The following is an 18,032-nucleotide window of genomic DNA, read 5'->3' as shown; positions in this document are numbered from 1 at the left end:
AAGCTGACGTTGCTACGAAGGGCCGTGTGATTGTTATTGAGAGTAACAAAGGCCAACATCAATGATTCTAGCTCGAATCTTCTTTATATTTCTTATGTTCTTCACCTGGAGATGAAGTTGAAAATTAACTCTCCAAAGTTAATCTTATCATTTAATTCGGCCTGACGCGTGTCGCTGAGGAACATGTTACGCTGAAGATCTCTTCAATAAATTCAGAGGCTAAGTGAATACAAATGATTGTTCAAATCCACAAGGGCCGTGACGAGGATTCGAACCTGCATCCGGAAGCATCCCAGACACTACCTTAATCGACTGAGCTACGGCAGGGTTTAAAAGAGTTGAAACCGAAGTTCTACTGAACTTACTGGATCCCGTAGCCTCTCCGAGGCACAAACCAGGATTTTACACAACTCTCCCCTGCACCTGAGCTATGTCAATAGGCCGTTCTCCCTCTTCGCCCTTACATCATTACACACAGAGACTCTGTATCAAATGATTGTTATTGATGAAGATTAAGCCACCCAAGAGATGGCACGGGCATGAATAGCCCGTAAGAATACAAATGATCAGGTATAACATTATGTAGGATGAGGTGAAATGAGGCGTTAACCAGTCGAGGGAACTGGGGAATCAAGCTCTGCATTCTGATTGGTCAGTTAGAGCAGAAGGTGGTGTTAGATGACAGTCCTGTCTGGGTCTTGAGGATGATAGGACGAACCTAAGGGCAAGCTGGCTGTTGATATTTGGTTAAATGTTTGACACATAGTGCTTTGGAGAGTTAATTTTCAACGACCTTCCCAAGAAAAACATAGAAAGTATAGAGAAGACCTGCCCTAGAATAACTGAACTAACCCTTCCATTAATTTGAAGTTAACACGTCTACAAAAGACTGCTTCCAAAACACACTATTATATATGCGCTACAACTATGGCTAAAATAAGCACAAACGTACAACTATTAAAACTAGGTTTTCCTGCACTTAATAAAAATTACAGCCTTCACAGCCTGGAAAGAACATGAAGAGGGTCAGAGGTGTGGCATGAAGGGGGTCAGAGGTGTGGCATGAAGAGGGTCAGAGATGTGACATGAAGAGGGTCAGAGGTGTGACATGAAGAGGGTCAGAGGTGTACATGAAGAGGGTCATGAACAGGAAGAGACAGAGAGGGGAGAACACAGGAAGAGACATGAAGGGGGGGGGGGGACACACAAGTGGACAGTGAAGGGAACAACAACAAAATCTTCACAGTCCTTGCCAGTGGACGTGTTAATAGCTGGCAGAATACTCAATAGGGGTTAGTAAGGTATAATGTAGGATGAGAGAAGGAATGGATGTTATATGAGGAAAGGTCGTGGTGTTTTATGCGAGGACGCGCGCGCGCGTGTGTGTGTGTGCGCGTGTGCGTGTGTGTACACCTCGCTGCACTGATGTTGTCATACCTTCCCTGTCACGTCCAACCTGTCCTCTGCGCTCCCCCTTCCGACGCCTACCTGGTCTTCTCACTCTTGTAGCCTCCCCTTCATAAGCAACTGTCGGAGGTGGCGGTGGGGGTGGGGTGGTGGTGGTTGTGGTTGTGGTAGTAGTAGGTGGAGGAGTGGTTGTGGTTGTGGTTGTGGTGGTAGTGGTGCTGGTGGTGGTAGTGGTGGGAGGTTCAGTGTAATCATAAGGATCATAAGAGTCGTAGGGGGCCTCTGTTGTGTATGGGTCATAGGGACCATATGGGTCGTAGGGTGGGGCCTCTGTGGCAGCATATGGGTCATATGGAGCAGCCGGAGGGGCTTCAGTGGTCACTGGACCACGTTCACGGTCAGTGGGATATGGCTCTTCTTCATAATTGTAATCTTCATAGGGGGGATATTCTTCGTAATCTTCGTAATTTTCTGGAACAAAAAAATGTTGGAGGAGCAGTGAGCGTGTGAGTAAGAGAGGGGGGGGCGGCGAGCGGGCCGGACCTACCTGGGCACACAGGACAGCACTGCCCCAGGGGTATATACTGTTCTTCGCACACAATCTCGGGACACAGGACGCCGGCGCAATTCTCATCGCAGGGCGTATGTTCGCAAGTGGTTTCGCCGCCAACGCAGGTACAACGGGAGCAGTCATCGGGAGAGAAGGATTCCCCATCGGCGTATTTCTGCCCCTCAAACTCGCATTCCGTGCTTGCCTCCGGCACTTGACCAACTAAGCCATTATAATCTTCATACTCTTCATATTCTTCTGCTGCAAAGAGAAAAGGGAACGTTGCGTAGGAGAATGGGTCAAGCATCGCCAAAGATCAGACAGTCTCTCCTACATTGCACTCCATGCCTCAATGGAGCAATGATTATTTCTAGAAAATTTGGATGATTGATATCAACCATGCATATTATCGAATACTACTTCTAATTAATAGAAAAGACATGCTATTGTTCTGTGTCTGTGTATAAGCTTGACTCTCCATACAACTTTCCCTTTTACAACTTTGCTAAAGACGCTGGACTGGGCAGACCTTGTGGTCCACGAGACTGTGCGCGTTTCCCCTGTACTTAGTGGCGGTCTCTGTAATACCGTTTTCTGTAGTATTCTTGAGGACGAGTGCTGTCCTGCGCACGCAATACAATAGAGGTTTAGGCCGTGCCGCTCCCTCAAGAAAATTACATTCTTAGAATATAATATCCCTTCTCTAATGATATGGAGCATTATATTTATATTTATTGCAATAAAGAGACAAATAAATAAAGAAATTAAACCGTATCATGGATGGAGAAGCTTTAATTTTTGGAAATTTGATAGTTATTTGTTGGGCCTGATATAGGGTGGATGCGGCATGCAAGGTGTTGAGAAGTTGTACGTGGAAACATAAACAAAGCAAACGTTCATTATCTTAAGCTTATTGCGAAGAAGGTTACAAAAGCCATATTATACCATGCAAGTGACGAGCAAAGTCTACGCTGATTGGCATCTTACACAATCTAAAGGAAGGAATATCCCTTTTAAGGGTTCAGGCTCTAGGACATTATCAATAAACAAGAATTACATGCTAGATTTGTAATTTATAAAATAGTTATTTAACAATAACTATTATATTGTTATTCATGCACAAAACAATTTATTTAAACTATACATGATAGCCACCATTATATAACAGTAGACAATACAAGTGTAACATATTACAAATTTGAATACTTACTGAAGTCAAATATTTAACAATTAAAAATATTGTGTGTACTCACCTAGTTGTGCTTGTGGGGGTTGAGCTCTGGCTCTTTGGTCCCGCTTGTGTGTGTGTGTGTGTGTGTGTGTGTGTGTGTGTGTGTGTGTGTGCGCGCGCGCGCTTGTATGCGAGTTAAATATAGTGTAGAATAATTGCACAAATTGAGAATTATGGCATGAAAGGAAGGTTGTGTCTGAGATGTGTTACTCTTGAGTGGAAGATAAATGTTCTCCTTGTGAATGTTGCAGTGTTGAAATTACATTAAAACATATTATGTTTTATAGTAAATTTCAACAAACATTAGTGTTTGCAGAATTTATAAAATAGTTATAAATGTTTGCAAGTGTAAGCCAACTTAAAATACACGAGAAAAATTGTACTTTTGTGACGGATTACGATTGTGAAGCAGTCATATGTACTACATGGCCGGTGACTAACACAGTCAGATGTGTAATATATCGAACCCGCACTGAAGTCAGGTATATCACTAGTATCGATACATTCAATAGTCAGATTTAAAAAATTTCAAGAAAATAAGACAGGTGTATAATGAAGTAAGATATTTAACGGTTCAGTGTTGTGTTGCAATATAGTCAACGTAGCGACCACGACGTGTATGGACAACACCGACTCTCCTAGGAATATTATTGTCCATCTTTTGTCCTATTTAATAATATATGTAAATGTGCACAGAAGCATTTAGACGTATTTCTTTACACCCGAATCCTGTGTTCACGGAACAGTAAACACCCGGGTGTTACACAACTGTTGTGGGTTGTATCCTGGGAAGAGTTAGGTAGGGAAGATAACAGGCTAACTGTACCCGACTATGGAAAACGATACATGCTATATTAAGGACTATGATAGGTTTAGGGTCCCGGTAGTACAGTCGGGTTCGTTCTCGACTCACAATCTAAAATTGTGCGTTTCCTAGTATCACTTAATGGCCTGTTCACCTAGCAGTAAATAGGTACCCAGGAGTTAGTCAGCTTCTTGTAGGATTCCATCCTGGGGAGGGTCGGTAGTTCGACCTCTGAGGGAAGAGGAGACTCAATACAAGCCTATTATATATATATATATATATATATATATATATATATATATATATATATATATATATATATATATAATGTGTATGTGTGTGTGTACTGTGTACTGTGTACTGTGTACTCGTATAGTATGCCTGTGTATATACGCTATGTGAGTAATCAATTAGGATCTGAATGCGCGCGCCTGAACATTCCGACAAACAAGCATAAACGTATGGAATCACAGACATCTTATAATCTGGTTGTGGAGAGCGTGGCGGCTGACTAGTAACTTATTAAAAGTGGCCTGTGAGGCTAAGCAGATCAGTTCTTGGGAAGGGGAGGGGGTGCAGGCGTGTTTGGGCAGCCCGTCCTAAGGTTTCCCAACGTCAAGAAACTGTCGTACTAAAGTCCCCTATTCTAACATACCAGAGGACCCAAAACAGAAAACGGACAGTGTCAGTTTCACGAGCCGCTATTATTTTCTTGTAAAACGAATTTTGGCCTTTATTATTTATACAAAAGTTTTTACATTCTGTACAGCCACTAGCACGCATAGGGTTTCGGGCAAACCCTTAATCCTAATTTTCACACACTCACACATATCCCTGCGAAACAGCCCGTAGCAGCTGTCTAACTATTTACTCATAGGTGAACAGTGGCATAAGGGTAAAAGAAACTGCCTATTTGTTTCCGACTCCGCCGGGAATCGAACCCCGAGTGATGTCCACTCAGCCGTCAGCCCTTAGGTACAGCATACGGCAATGTGCGATGCTTTGTTTCGAGGACGAGTTGCAATGGTGCGGAGTTGCTGGTTTTCAAGAGTGTGGCAGGGGATATAAGGAGGAGTCGAGAGCGACAGATGTTAATCTCAGAATAACAACACTACAAACGAGACACGACAGGAATGATCAAGAGACCTTTTAAATACTGGACAAATTTGAAAAAAATAATCCGGACCACTTCGTTTTAAGACCCAATGTGACTCATACAACGGGCAACAGCTTCAAGCTCAACAAGTCATTAATGTAGGACAGAAAGCAGATGATTATTCACTTACAGGATAATAAACCTATGGAATCCCGTACTCATCGAAGCTGCAAATGTCAAAACTATACTTCAAGAAGAATGGAGGGATCTTTGAGAAGTCGCCGGATTCCTAACCCCGTCGAAGCCTATAGAGATGCTAGCCCTCAGGTAAATTCAGGTTGGGGACGTTGGGGTATGGCCAGTACGGATGCAGGAGGGGGAGCACAAATGGTTGATGTTGAGAAGAGTGTAAGGACTCCCGGATCTAAGGGGTGAAGTGTTTGTGATAAGAAATAGTGACGCATTATTGCATTAGGCTACAGCCGGTGCATGCGCCATTACCACCACCCAGGACCACGGACGAGCTGCTTATCGCCTCAAGTTAAGAGTTATACCCATATATGTATGTGTGTATATATATATTATTATATGGCAATGAGGGGATGAGGGGGATATATAAAACTACGAATTTTAAATGTAGATAGTCTTCGCAATATAACTTGCACTCATAGATAATCTATGGCATTAGGATATTAGTATCCCCCTTTTAAAGGCTTCAATGCTGCCTTCTTAATCGCCTGCAATAAGCACTCAAATTAAAATATGGCACCTTCCCTGCAAGCTAGTATGGGCTGCATATATTCTGAACTATGTCACTTAAAATATAAGCAGCATTTTACGTTAATAGTTATGAGTTGCATATAGTTATGTAGAACATCAAAATATAAATTAATATATAATTCAGTATTCTTCCCTTTTATGTTTCTCTATTGATAACATATGAATTTTGACCACATAATTAGGACATTTACATATCAATATTTATTTTATAAACAACTGTGAAAAATTAGGCTGAATTCTAAAAGCAATCTGAAGTCATTTATTTTTTAGAGATATTCCTCCACTTAAACTTTTTAAAACTGAAGTTGCCAAAATTTAAGGGAAAGTCTTGTGAATTGTGCATTATAAACAAAAACAAATTTAAAATCCATTCCTCGTAAGAACAATTCAACAGAAGTTTTAATTTGTTTATTTTATTGCAAAATAATTTTCAGCGATAATATATGCGGGTCCCTTGCATGTGACGTCACACGACCATGTGTGTTTTGTTTATAAGTTGCGGAGGGTGGCCAGCGAGGCAGCCTTCGGGTACATACAGTCTACAGTCTCTTCCCAATGATGAACTGTACCAATGGTCCTAGCTCTCATGATACTTGCAAAAGACCAAAACAATTACCCAACACGACATCTAGTTAATGCCGGTAAGCAATGCCCTACAGAAACAAAACACAAGGCTAAAATATCTACTTATTTTACATTACGACCGCCAGACATGTATGTCGTGATGAAACATGGTTACTTGTACACACCCACTGATGCACATGTGCCAGGAACCAGACTCGTCATGTTGAGCACCGAGGCGCAGCATGACCGGTTATATTAGCCAAGGAAGCAACCAGCCATAACAATCATTGAATAGCCAAGGAAGCAACCAGCCATAACAATCATTGAATGATTGCGTGTTAATTAGTATCACTATCTGGGTCTGACCATCCAGCCACCAAATGTGTTGTCACAAATAAGATTATTTATAATTTGTCAAGCGAAAATGTATTAAGACGAAAGCGCTCGATAACCCAGTATAGATGTTGCAATCCCTCGTATAGCTTACAGTAGTAGCACTGTTGTGTAAATAAACTTGTTAATAAAAAATATATATGTAAAACACCTGACCCATTCTCCCACGGTCTTGTAATGTTTAGTATCAACCGGTTGCTTACACGTCTGTAACCAGGCCCAGCACGATGCTAGTCTAGTTAACATATTACAATGAAATATTTTAAATGATTTGTGACTTTGCATGGTCCAGGAATAGCAGTGAAAGTATACCAGGTCAACACGCTGGTTCACGGAATGTTTAGTGGGAGCACCTAGCGGAGCACCCTGCAAGCCGGCGGTTGCTACAGTGGAGCGCATGAAAGTGGAGGTTTATGTGACACGAACAAGTTAATTAGTTAGTAAACATAGTGTAATCTCTATTTAAATACTAAGGACTGAATCTGGTTTCTAAAATTAATGATAATCATATAAGCAAAAACTGAGTAATAACATGTATTAATTGGTTGCTAAATTAAATTATAGTTCCAACCGCAAGAATACAAGATAGTAAGAAGAGACACTCCAAAGATCTGCACGTGATACATGTGCAGCGCCGCCAGCAGCTGCCAATCAGCTCAACAGATGGCAGCACTTCCTGGCCGCCGCGCCCGGGGTGGGTGTGGGCGGCTGATGACATGCCCAGCCACTGCCACCCACACTTCTTCCCCGCCCACGCGGCACCCGGAGAGTGTTATCCCAGTGCTTGACAAAGCTGCTGCTTAGATACACTCCGGAATGTTTCTGCCACTCGCGTGAACACGTCTACAGTAGAACCTTGATGAATTATAAATAACAACGCGCGGGGAAACATTATAATTGCAATAAAACATTATTTAGGCTAATGACTCATTAGGGCACCTCCCCTCCAATGGGGAGGTGTATATATATATATATATATATATATATATATATATATATATATATATATATATATATATATATATATATATATATATAATATATATATATATATATATATATATATATATATATATATATATATATATATATATATATATATATATATATATGTCGTACCTAGTAGCCAGAACGCACTTCTCAGCCTACTATGCAAGGCCCGATTTGCCTAATAAGCCAAGTTTTCATGAATTAATTGCTTTTCGACTACCTAACCTACCTAACCTAACCTAACTTTTTTGGCTACCTAACAACCTAACCTATAGAGATAGGTTAGGTAGGGTTCGTTAGGTTCGGTCATATATCTACGTTAATTTTAACTCCAATAAAAAAAGTGACCTCATACATAATGAAATGGGTAGCTTTATCATTTCATAAGAAAAAAAATTAGATAAAATATATTAATTCAGGAAAACTTGCCTTATTAGGCAAATCGGGCCTTGCACAGTACGCCGAGTACGACGTTCTGGCTACTAGGTACGACATATATATATATATATGTCGTACCTATATACATCCTTCTGAAGATGTATTATTAAATACGAAAGTATTTAAGGAAATTCAATTCTTCCTGTTTCAATTCTTATTTTGTAGTCTCGTAGTCTGACATTGTCACATTCTTAATCACGTGTTAATTTTCGTGATTTACACACACACACACAGTATATTATATATATATATATATATATATATATATATATATATATATATATATATATATATATATATATATATATATATATATATATATATATATATATATGACAGTGTCAGACCACGCAGGATTAGCCCTGTTGGAGCCCTGATGGAGGAGGGCTCCATCAAGGAACATATAATCTCTTCTCACAACCAAACCATCACCAGAGAAATCTTAACAAGTAACACAGAAATCATCGATAAATACAGCGATAGTAGGAGACTCGACATCAGCGAACCACTACACATCAAAAAGTCAACACCAGCAATCAACAGCCAATTAATGCACAACTATATTATACCCACTTCAAGACCCCGAACCAACAGAGAAGCAGCAAGAGATAGTATGGACCAATAGGCCTTCCGCAGTTACTCCCATTCTTATGTTTTCATACCCAATTTATACCCATTGATTCGTGTTCTAGCATAGTTCTGTCACCTCACCCAAAACTTTTGTGCCATATCACCTCACCCAAAACGAGTATAAGTATGATGCATGTTGTGTAAACTAGTCTTTGCAAATGTAAGAAGCATTACGAAACACGTTCAGGCGTCAGACCAAATATAAAGAATGAATTTTGGAGTTAATTTTTCAATTACCCTCGATAGTGAAGAAAAACGTAAGAAATATTGAGATTCGTATTAGAATTATTATTCTTACCCTTTCGGTCATATTCAGCAACATATGTTTACAAGAAAGACTGCTACCAATATATATATATATATATATATATATATATATATATATATATATAAGGGATCCACAAGGGAAGACCTTGTGGATCCTCACTGAACACTGATATTTTCTTCTCCTACCACCCCTATTCTTTTGGTATGTGTGTATATATATCTAACTTTATTTGAAAATTTCCTTACACAAAAAGAGTTAAAACATTGGTTACATGCAGGGTACAAGGCTACTTGTCACAAGCTGTAGAGCTCCTCCAGCTCCTCAGATGGCGGGCAGGAACAATGGATGCAGTGAGCATTTCCTCTCTGGATCGCCACACTAAGGCGCTGAAAGAGAAAACTGGCAGCTCTAGGGTCTCTAGTTGTTTCAATTAGCTTGGACCCCAACTCCTTCAAAAAATTAGCAGCACTTTTACCCCAGGAACCAAGTGTCTCTGAGGCAATGGGGACAAAATTGTAGTGGTGCTCAAGGTCTCTGTATTTACGTGACTTGGCTGCTTCCCGGTGATTGGCAGCACCTCCTGCTTGTGTGGCACTGAAGTCAACATAGGTGTTGGCTAAAGTTGAAACGCAAGTGTAGTCCCACACCAACTGTACCATTCTTCCCGGGGTTCACCGTGATTCCGTCTGGGCGACCGACAGGCTCATCAGAGTCTGTGACTGAAGAGGGGAGGTGCCACTGTGACTGAAGAGGGGAGGTGCCACTGTGACTGAAGAGGGGAGGTGCCACTGTGACTGAAGAGGGGAGGTGCCACTGTGAGAGTCATCAATGTCTGGTAGGGTCGTTGACACACTCTCCCTCCCAGCCGTGACAAGAGGACCATCTCGTCACTCCTTGTGTGGTAACCTATTTGTGTGTACTTACCTATATGTTCTTACCGATATATATGATTGTTGGGAATGAGCCTTATTTCGTAAATTGGATGATTCATCATTGGGGCGTTACAATATTTTTATTTTAATTCTTGCATGGAATTTGCCTCCAACTTTGCCTGTTGCACACTAATCTTAAAGAATTTTCCTTCAAGTATATCCCCTGGCTCATTTGGGTGTTCAGTTGCCATGTATTGCCTCACATCGTCCGAGCTATGTCTCATCTGAGCATCCTGGAACACTGTAGGGAATGATCAAAATAAAGTGCTGTCTTCTTTTCATCAAGTTGTAAAGTTTAGTTATCTTAACCTATCCTTGTAGATTGGCTTCTCTTGCTCAAGAACCAGACTCGTAGCAATGCTCTGGACTATCTCATCTCTTTTTTTTATTTGTGCCTAATGAGATGTGGGCTCCGTGCAGGCGCGGCAGCTTCTAATACCGTGTTTACATATTATGTGATATAAAATATCTTGAAGGGTTTCTTGTTGAGTCATGAAGGCCGTTGTTACATTCGCCAGCCTTGCATGTGCTTCTAGCGTTACAGTGTGCTCCAGGGGACAGATTTTGTGTAATATTCAACCCAGGTGATTTTTCCTCGACCCCCCATTTATTGTTCTGACTGTGAGAGCTGTTGGTCTTTCAGCTGGTATGGCTTCACAAGCCTTCAGTCTCTTGCACTCATCCTCGCATTGGTTAAGGTCGAACTCCAGTAAAAATTTGTCCAGCAATTTTAGTCATCTTAATAAATTGGTCTCATAATTGGTCTCATTTGCAAATACCAACATTGAAGATGGTTCACATGTATTGCAAACATTATGAATTCAAATGCTGACCTATTGATAATTTGCCTGTTGCGTTTTTTCCGTCCAGCAACCTTCCTCTCGCAGTAACTATCTTCGTGGGGAGGCTCTCATCATGAAGTTCAAATATTACATTGTTTATATTAGTACACAAGTTAAGAGGAAGTCGTGGTTTTCTGTGTACGATTTAAAAGTTCCGACTATTGATAATGAGAGTTGTTAATGTTAACATTTCTGTCGGAGAAGCTAGAGGAGTTCATAGTGAAGTGTACGAGTTGTAAACAAGTGGAATGAGCTGAACGAGAGATAGAGCGGTAAGGGGCTTAGAAAAGTTGGTACTGTGAGAGGTGGCTGGGGGAGAGGTGCTTAGAAAGGCGAAAGATGGCAGCTGTCAAAACAGTGCCTCTGTATGTTTACTCTCTGGGCTCCCTATATGGGTTCCCCATTGACCCCTTCTCTCAGCTGCCCTCTAGTCACCCCCTAGGCTTTGATAGTGAGGGATTTGGCCTATAAATATTCCAGCAATCCCTGACAATAGCCGAGACTCGCAACCTTCTCAATAGTTCATAATAAGGTTTAGATCTGCAAATATCGCATGTACATAACAAGGACCTGAACTGACGGAACAGGTACTGGAAAGAACAAAGCTGCCTTTTCGGTATATACCTGATCAGAAGAAAGGGAGAAGATGTACCAGTGTTCATAAATAATCCTATAGACGGTGTTTGAATAATACAAAGAGAGTGTAGTGTTATGTTTCAAGACAACATGAGTCCCACGGAGAGCAGCATGTGGGACACAAGGAAGATATACTGCCATTGCTACTAACATTGTACCGTACTACCACAAACACTTGTGCTAGTACAATTATTGTAACTACTACTATTATTTCCACTACCACTACTACTACTATTATTACAGTTCAAAATACAATAATAATAATAATAATACATTCTTTTATACCAGTCCTGACGAATCATAACAAAATGAACACATCTGTAATGGGCAACAATTGACCGTGTGACCACAGACTTGGCAGTTATCCTTCTTGCTCCGTGGCCCATGCTAGTGTGTTGACCCACACACACACACACACACCACCAGAGAGCCTGCCAGTCAACCCAGCATGCGCACCATCTGGCTCAGGAACAATGAAGACTTGGAAATTCTTTACAGGATTTGTAAATTCTCCATCGCTAATGAAAATTGGGATGTTTTTTCTTACAATGCACAAGCTAGATTTACAACCAACATTTTGAAAGCCCAGATGGCCCACATCCCTTAAAACCCCCAACACAGGTGACCAGCGTTGGCTTAAATTTGGAATAAGTGTAGTACTGCAGCCGACAAGAAGCGGCGGGAAGCGCTTTCAAAGAAGTACAGTCTACGGAAATAAGGGTCTATGACAGTCCGCGAACCCTTATAAGACAAGTGCAACAAATAGTCTACTGGTGGGATACAAGTCACATCGTACACAACACGATTCCCCAACGGATTTTCAAGGTGGGGGTGAGGAAGTGTTGGAGGTCGGGGTGAGGAGTGTTGGAGGTGGGGTGAGGAAGTGTTGGAGGTGGGGGGTGAGGAAGTGTTGGAGGTGGGGTGAGGAAGTGTTGGAGGTCTGGAATGTGGAAAGAAGAGAAGGAAGAAATAAATAAGACGTGCAGCAAGCAGACGGGAGACACTTAATCCGCCACCTCCACCTCCCCCACACATCCCCTCCCACCTGCCACCTGCCTTGCTGACTCCAGCGGGAGGGAGGCGTGGGCATGTGGGAGAGGACAAGAGAAAGAGGTTTGGAAGAGGGGGAACTGAGAGCTACTATGGGAGAGGGGAAGTGAGAGCTAGTGTGGGAGAGGGAAAGGAGAAAGGGAAATTTACAAAGAGGTGATAAGACAGATTTTTTTAATCTGTGATTGGTCTTGAAAGCTTTTCTAGTCCCGCGGAATTTATGTAACAACTTGCTGGGCAGGGGCCCGCAGGCCTACCCAGCCTACACAACCCTGCTCCTCCACCACTTCCTACACCAACCTCTCTAATTCCATTTTAGTAACATTAACTTTCGTTCCGGCATTATTAATAATTTGTTGTTCACGGAGCCTCCGATGGTGCTTATATCACCTCTACTCCTCGACTGCTTTCGTCTGCATTCCTGCCATATCCTTCACTTCAGTAAGATACTTCAGTATCTTACTGAAGATACTGAAGATACCCAGTGTTTCCCATGTATATGATTAAGGAGTTCGACTGCGTCTATGCATGCCGTATGCAGACCGTATTTCAAATTTTGAATATATTGACTACCTTCAAAGAGAAGGCGACTACAAAACATTCCATTGCTTGCAAATGACAATTTAGGAGCAATACTGGTTATGTATTTAATTTTGCATAAGAAAAAATACATTTTTATTTCCTCTTGGATGATTTTCTGTTCCACTTAAATTTCTTCAATTTAGTAACAGAGTTTTAGCTTCTGCTCTGTTTCTGTAATTGTTTAGGATCATTCTATAAGTCCGGGTGTGACTATGTACTTATGACTATAGAGAAGGAGGTTCCTTCACAACATAATGGTTATAGATTATTCTTGCGTGGAAAATACATAATCGGGCGAGATTTAGAATTTTCCCATTTTTGTATATTTTATTTTATGACGAAATCCAAAAGGGTACGTTAATGTATATAGTTCATTTGTAGCGCCCGCTACACAAGTAGGCTGCCCCTTCCCAGACGTTGTGAATACTAATATCATTATTTTGATCCAAATCTGACTATGGGATTGTATTTGGGGTGATGGATGGTTTATGGGAAGCAAGGCAAGACGCCCGGGTCACCGAGAAGTCTGGGTGCAACCCGTTCTCGCACTTTCTTATAGTCAATATTGACTTATTAAATACGTGCATATGTGACATACTAATTTATTGTGAATATTTTAGTTTACCTTGAAAAGCTTCATAGAAAACCCCGACCTTACCTAACCTTCTTAGTATGTTCTGGGTGGCAGGGAATACATTGCATTTTGACGTCATAATCCCCAGCTCGAGGAAATATATATATGTTTATCTTTCAGAATGTTTGGTAATATGTTTATTGTTTGTGATGTGTGTCTATGTATGTATTAACACGATGTACTGAACGGGGTGAGAATAGCTTGAGCTACCTCATCCCTTTGTGTGTATTTGACCTCAATAAACTTATTTCAATTTCAATTCAATTTCAATCCCCAGCGGACAAAATATGATGGACTATAAATCATAGCGGCTCACAAACAACCACGTTTTCCGTGCGAAGAGCCATCGGTTAGGCGAGATTCGGGAATTTTAGTACAGCATTTTCTGTCCGTTGTGACAACTAGTGAGAATGGGCTGGGAAGATAGTGAAGGAAGGGGGAGGGAGCCAGGGAGACAATGAGGGGAGGGGAGGGAGAGAGTGAGGGGAGGGAAGGGAGAGAGTGAGGGGAGGGAAGGGAGAGAGTGAGGGGAGGGAAGGGAGAGAGTGAGGGGAGGGGAGGGAGAGAGTGGTGTGGAGCGCATTGAGTGGAAATATACTTTTTTCCTCCATTAAGTGTGGTGTTCCACAGGGTTCTGTCATGTCACTGTTCTTCCATATTCTCTAAGAATATTCACTAAATCTCACATTTGCTGTTCCTTTCTATAATGTTTCAACTTAGTGCCATCTATCTTTGAGGCATTTGGAAATAGATACAACTCTCTCTCCTTTACCTATTACATTTAATCAAATTCCATCCAATAAGTTTTATTTAGAAAGCTTTATTCGAACCTCAATTCCTTATCAGAATCTAAAACATCACAATAGCAGTCGATGTTTCGTGAAACCCTCATGGAGCATGTGTGCTTGTGTGTGGGGAGGTGGGGGGTGGTGTGGTTGTTTGTGGGGGTGGGGATGTGCTTGTGTGTAGGGGTGGGGGTGTGCTTGTGTGTGGGGTAGGGGGTGTGCTTGTGTGTGGGGTAGGGGGTTTGTGTGTGGGGGTGGGGGTGTGCTTGTATGTAGGGGGTGGGGGTGGGAGGAACGAGGTGAAGGCTCGTGTGTGGAGTGCAGTGAGCACATGGTATGTTGAGTGGGGTGTCACTGGTTGTAAGTCACACCCGTCACAGCTTAGTGGTCCATTTATTGGCCCCACACACTGTCCGTCACGTCCCTGGTCAAGTGGTGGTCGGGTGGGGCCGGCCTGGCGGGTCAGGGGACCAAATACACCCAACAGACAGACGGGGCAGCGCACCCGCTCCCAGGGAACACCTTATTCTCTCTTGGCATAGGCCGAATTCCCACTGTCGTAAGCCTTCCCGCAGACTTCGAAATCGAAATCATGCTTTTATTAGTCCCGTCCGGTGTCTTCGTCGTCAGAATCGAATACATAGTTGGCCCAACTGACCACAAGTTCGAACTCGTGACCATGGGGAACAGAAAACGCGTTTATCGTAGCTCAGTACCTTTGACCACCGCGGAAGACTATATTACAACAGACGTGTTACAGAGCTCATAGTAACAACAACAACCTTGGCAGTATTCGGCAGTATTCTAACTCGTAGTCCGCGGAGGCTCTTAATACTCACATAACAGAAGAGAGAAGAAAAACGCCACGACAGAGTATGTAAGGACTGCGCACGTGCGACTATCTGTGTTGTTACCACAATAACAACGGCCAGGAATGCAAACCTTAGCATTGACATTATACAACTAAATGTTCATCCGTCTGCCATCCTGCCACAGAGACGAGACTCCTGTGCTCTTTAGGAACCACAAATAAGCACACATATCAAGAAGAGCTGTGGTTTAACAGGACAGCTCCTAAAAGATGTCGGCACTGTCAATAACGCTGTACGCTGGAGAACCAGTACCAGGAGACAGCCAGGTATACTGGAGAACCAGCACAAGGAAATTGAAAACAAGTCAAATTAATGTAAATGAGCGAAGCGTGTAAGGAAAAGAGAAAGAAGAAGAAGCTTCAGTTCCTTATAGAAGACAAGTGGCAAGAACACGAATACATATTACCGGCCCAAGTGATGAGCAGGAAGAGCCAGTCAGGAGAATAAGACTCATCAGAGGGCAGTAAGTAATTATCAAAAGAAGGCACCAAGCCGGGAAGGCTGTGTAGATCTCATCAGAGGGAAGTGAGAACGTATAAGAAAGAAGACAAATAACCGCACATCGAAGGACAGGAGACAAGCGCGCGCTTGAGACTGTCTCTACTAGTGGTGATGACTTTAAGTGGTGGGTGCACCACTACCATCCACGCACCACCTCTACCCCGCCTACTTGCGGCATGACACAAACAAGACAAACACTACTAAATTGTGGACGATACATGTGCAAAACACACCAGACAAAAGAGGTGAAATGCGAGCCTCAAAAAATAAAAAAAATATTGGATCGCTTACAAGGAACTCGATCGTGTACTTAATCTGGGGTTTGAGCTGAGGTCATCCTATCTACAACACTCGGCTCGAATGGCTGTCTCTGCCGACCCTGGTGCACGCATCAACACATTGGGTTTTTTTTATATTTATCTATATAATTTGATGTGAGAGTGGACCTAAAATTAGACATCTTCAAATGATGATACCAATCTGTCTGTCTGTCTGTCTCTTTCTCTCTCAACAGTTTCGTGTCAACGACCATAAATTTGAATCTCAAGTGTTGCTAACTATATGAAAACTATACTGACATAGAGTGCCACAAGCAGCATACTCTACACACACTTGAAGATGCTTCTCGGTAAATGCAGTCAGCTGTGAGAGCAAAGATAAGTGTGGGGTTATAAGCCGGCGGGTGTCACGACCAGTGAGTGCCTGGAGGAGTCCCAACATGGCGCATGATACCATCGCTGACAAGACGGCAGTAAAGGAGTCGGTGTGCATTGCTTATTTATGTTAACGAAATAAACTAGTGAACAAAGATAACGGGATCGCAAGGTTTATTACGTCAAGGATGGTAGTGAGCAAGAGAAGCAAATGACGTAAGTCGTTTGCTTACATCCAGGCGGGCAGGAGGTTGTCGCCGCCTACTGACTGTCACTTGTCTGGAGGTTATCGCCGCCTACTGTCACTTGTCTGGAGGTTATCGCCGCCTACTGTCACTTGCCTGGAGGTTATCGCCGCCTACTGTCACTTGTCTGGAGGTTATCGCCGCCTCCTGACTATCACATCTAGAAGCTCAGTGCCAGACTCTGGGTTGGTTCTTTAACATCTGCATGATATCTTTGTAGAACTCTGATCCTCATGAAGCCTCTGCTTAGTTATCTATCGAACTGTTTACACCCTAGCTTAACTTTAGCAAGAATAACATTATGATACTTCAAACGTGACTTCGAAATCTAATATATCAAGTCTTTTATACAAAATAATGGGTCAAGAACTGAACCCTGAAGTTCGCTCAGCTAAGAAAGTTACAGCCTTGATAAGTCAGTTACATATTTTGTTAACATATACATTAACAGTCCACTCGTAGCTTATATCGCACTAACATGCGCCAAGAGGCTGTAATACGATAAGTGAGTTGTAGTTAGATTATTGTTTATTATCATTTCCATCTTGTGGGTGCGTGGCAGAAAGGTTTCAGTGTATATATATATAAAATAAAGAAATAATTGCAATATATATTATTGTGCCGTGAAATATACACCCTCCGAAGTTCAATCAGACTGGATAGTTTCCGAGAGAGTATTAAAGTCTCTGTCTTACACAATCGCCAAACATCACTTACATAATATCGGGCACTGGGCAAATCCTTGTCTCAGCGTTTGTTGCCAAGCTCATTATTTTTTTATGTTTTCGTGATGTGTAAAATGTCGCATGTAGAGTGAAGCTAACAGATCCCACGAGACTAACCCCAGCAGCACCCAAACAGAGAGGATGGCGAGACACGAGAGAGTGTAGGCTTGGTGTAGCGAAGGTCGCATGCTCCTCCTACCACAACACTAAACGATGCCAAACACCACGTGCTGCCCGACACGCCCTAAACCCACGAAAGGTCACATCAGGACGGCGCTCTGTCTCCTGGGGGGTGGTGTCCCACCCTAAGGGCGAGGCATAACACCCCCCCTTTTCCTCCCGGAGCAGCATCTCCCCAAGCTCTAATACTCAAATATAACTTCTAGCACTGTATATATCACAGAATCTGTTCTACCCTTCAGA

The 18,032-nt window shown here is 42.2% G+C and overlaps 1 protein-coding gene across 3 annotated transcripts in view; it reads right to left on the bottom strand.

Annotated features, from left to right (window-relative positions):
* The window catches only part of LOC123760044 (collagen alpha-1(II) chain), a 37,487-nt gene that overhangs the window by 11,637 nt on the left and 7,818 nt on the right, over nucleotides 1–18,032 (bottom strand). Inside the window, exon 2 of one of the 3 annotated variants that reach the window (XM_045745440.2) lies at nucleotides 1,955–2,218. The exons of 1 other annotated variant lie outside the window; for it this stretch is intronic. In XM_045745440.2, the coding sequence (XP_045601396.2) occupies nucleotides 1,955–2,218 (264 nt within the window). Of the gene's footprint in view, nucleotides 1–1,437; nucleotides 1,879–1,954; nucleotides 2,219–18,032 lie in introns of all 3 variants that reach the window. One more of the 3 variants, XM_045745439.2, reaches the window with a different exon arrangement.

This window comes from Procambarus clarkii, chromosome 16 (genome assembly GCF_040958095.1).
Source record: "Procambarus clarkii isolate CNS0578487 chromosome 16, FALCON_Pclarkii_2.0, whole genome shotgun sequence".
Taxonomy (NCBI): Eukaryota; Metazoa; Arthropoda; class Malacostraca; order Decapoda; family Cambaridae; genus Procambarus; species Procambarus clarkii.
Note: the sequence above shows the minus strand (reverse complement) of the source record. Positions and strands in the feature narration are given on the sequence as shown.